General features: G+C 35.5%; 1 protein-coding gene across 1 annotated transcript; it reads right to left on the bottom strand.

Moving 5' to 3' along the window:
* Positions 1 to 228: 228 nt before the first annotated feature.
* On the bottom strand, positions 229 to 2675 carry LOC115994657 (isoleucine N-monooxygenase 2-like). The gene is made up of 2 exons (XM_031118876.1): positions 1719 to 2675; positions 229 to 998 (listed from the first exon to the last, which is right to left on the bottom strand). Exons 1-2 carry the CDS (start codon positions 2673 to 2675, stop codon positions 372 to 374), a joined length of 1584 nt encoding a protein of 527 aa, XP_030974736.1. The 3' UTR covers positions 229 to 371.
* Between the last annotated feature and the right edge of the window lie 779 nt (positions 2676 to 3454).

The following is a 3454-nucleotide window of genomic DNA, read 5'->3' on the forward strand; positions in this document are numbered from 1 at the left end:
AAAAATAATACTTTTTTAAATCTGAGAGAGAGATGAGATATTTTTCATGATTTTTTATTTCTATGATTGTTATTTGCATATGGAAAGTTTATTTATTGAAAAATATATTAATTTTAGAAATTATTACACCTAATAATTATTTTCCATTTTAAGAATAACTATTCATAAAGAACAATTATTTCTTGCAATAAAAACATTGTCCAACTACTAAATAGTTAGACCATCGAAATAGTTATCACATTAGAGTTCTTATTACAATCTACAAAACATGTCTTAATTGATTTTCTGTTTAAGTAGAATTCAAATAAAATTCTATTATTCAATGACCAAATATATTAGCAGATAAAACTAGAATCCCACTTAATTATCAATTAAGCTGGGTACAAATGAGCAGGCAAGCGTGGTTCTGCGTACACATGCAAGGGTTTGGCGAGGAAGAGTCGGTCGTTCTCTTTAAGGTCAATCTTCTCCAACTCAGGTGGAATTCTCCATGTAAAACCTTGTAGAAGTCTTGCAAATAGCATCACAGTAATGAGTGTCCCTAGTGTACCACCCATGCACCCTCTCCTTCCTCTAGTGAAGGAAATGAACCTAAGGCCAGGTTCTGCAAGCCCCAACTCATGTGAATTATCCTTGAAATGTCGCTCAGGGTTGAACCTTAAGGGGTCCTCCCAAACTCTTGGGTTTCGACCGAGGCCTAATCGGCTTAGCAAGACTTGACTACCTTTAGGGATGAAGTAGCCAGCCACAGTAAGATCTTCTTTAGCGACATGGGGGAGATTGAATGGTGCAATTGGGTGAAGCCTAAGAGACTCCCTTGCACAAGCCACCACATAGCTTAGGTTAGGAATATCTGATTCTTCAACAAGTCTCTCCTTTCCAACCACCCTGTCTAATTCCTCTACTGCTTTTTGTAGCTGCTCAGGTTGGTTTAGCATTTCTGCCAAAGCCCACTCCGCTATATTGGAAGGATTATCCAGAGTTGCAAGGAATAGTTCCTGCATGAATAACAACAAGACTATTAATAGGTATACAAAACTAAACATTTTTGTAAATATATAACATGGACATTTCTGTAGGGAGAAAACTGAAAGGATCCTGTAGAATTCTTTTATTTTATATTTTATTTGAGATAAAAATTATATTCTAGTCTAACGTAAATGTATATATGCGTAAAACTTTCTCCTGAAAACTTGAAATCCAACCCTTACCCTTCACCCTACAAGAACTTGTGGCACGCTAAGAATGTGTGATGGTAGAATCCCCTAGAATTCTTAGATAAATAGAAACCAAATCTTATTTATGGAGTTCTTTAAATCTTATCCATAAATTTATTACAAAAGATATGAGTGAATATTCAAAACAATAATAATTAATATTTCTTTAAATGACACTAACTGGCAAAAATGAATTCACTCATTTCAAAATTGATAAATTTGAATCAATGATAAAAAAAAAATAAAAAAATAAAAAGAAGAATTCCAATCAATGGTTTAAACAAGAAGTTATTTGTAATTTCGTATACTATGCAAATAAGATCCATCAATTAAAAATGATTAAGCGGATACTTCTTTTCTTATCAAACCTAGGTTTGTTTTCAATAGTGAAAAAAAAAAAAAAGTAATTATTTGGTATCTAATTAAAATGATAATGGAGTATAAAAGTCGTGAATATGGGAATAATTTCTTAAAAACCGATTAAATGTCAAAGTATATCACCGTGATTTGTGCTTTGATCTCTGCCACTGATAGCAATGGCTTCCCATTGTCATCCTTAACTGAAATGAAAACATCAAGAAGGTCTTCAGGCTCGGTCCTCTTCCCCTCTTTCCACATTTCTACTCTCTCATTGATAATCGGATCCTCGTACTTTTTGATAACATTCAAAGCATTCCTCACAGTCTTTTCATGTCCATCTAAATCGAGTGGCTTCAAGATTGGCAAGTAATCAGAAACACACAATGCATACACATACAAAAGCACAGTAAATAGTGCTTTAATATGCTCTTGTTCTTCAACACAAGGCCCTCCATCCTCTCTTCCTTGCCTATAGTACCTTTTGTTGAACATCATTCTCCTCAGAATATTTCCAGTGAAGTGTCGGGAAACTAACCTTACATCAACAACCGAGCCTGATTTGCATATATTGTTAACCACTTGGAGAAGATTATCGGCTTCTTCCTTTCGCTTACTACGTAGCCATTCGAGTCTTGTCGGGTTCAATATCTCGTGAGTGAGCACCTTCCTCATCTTCTTCCATTGCTTTCCCCAAGGTGCAACGACTGCAGTCAAGAACCCATCACTGAACATACTAGTGGTGACTGTGATAGGCCTTGATGCCATCACTGCATCATTTTGCCTCAAAAACTCCATGGCAATCTCTGGGGAAGTTACTGGCACAACATACACACTTCCTAGACGTACACAAGCGATTTCTGTGTTCAACTCTTTCATGAGGCTATGCAGCCACCTATATCTAGGTTTTTTCCTCCACATCTCTGGGAGATTTCCCACAATAGGCCATGGTTTTGGGCCAGGAGGGAGTAGGGGTCGCTTGCTTTTGGTGAAGATTTTTGAAAGAAAGAAGAAGATGAATGCAAAGAGAAGCGCAAATAAGAAGGTTACATAAATGAAAACATATTCAGACCCATGACTGAAGAAGAAAGATAAGGACATGGTCGATATAATATCAACCATATATGGCTACGTCTTTTCTACAAGCTACAACCAAATCCTCTGTACCACTTTTTGTGTATCACTTTATATTCCACCAATCACTACTTACCATGTGTATGATTGCTTTTCATTTTAAACTTCAGTTATTCTATAAGGAAAGTAAAATGAAAACATGGCAAGTAGTGATTGGTGGAACATAGAGTGGTATACAAAAAGTGGTACAGAGGATTTGGACTCTATTAACAGAGGATTTGGACTCAAATAGAGTCCAAATCCTCTGTACCACTTTTTGTGTATCACTTTATATTCCACCAATCACTACTTACCATGTGTATGATTGCTTTCCATTTTAAACTTCAGTTATTCTATAAGGAAAGTAAAATGAAAACATGGCAAGTAGTGATTGGTGGAACATAGAGTGGTATACAAAAAGTGGTACAGAGGATTTGGACTCAAATGGAGTCCAAATCCTCTGTACCACTTTTTGTGTATCACTTTATATTCCACCAATCACTACTTACCATGTGTATGATTGCTTTCCATTTTAAACTTCAGTTATTCTATAAGGAAAGTAAAATGAAAACATGGCAAGTAGTGATTGGTGGAACATAGAGTGGTATACAAAAAGTGGTACAGAGGATTTGGACTCAAATAGAGTCCAAATCCTCTGTACCACTTTTTGTGTATCACTTTATATTCCACCAATCACTACTTACCATGTGTATGATTGCTTTCCATTTTAAACTTCAGTTATTCTATAAGGAAAGTAAAATGAAAAC

Source organism: Quercus lobata, chromosome 1 (genome assembly GCF_001633185.2).
Source record: "Quercus lobata isolate SW786 chromosome 1, ValleyOak3.0 Primary Assembly, whole genome shotgun sequence".
Lineage (NCBI taxonomy): Eukaryota > Viridiplantae > Streptophyta > Magnoliopsida > Fagales > Fagaceae > Quercus > Quercus lobata.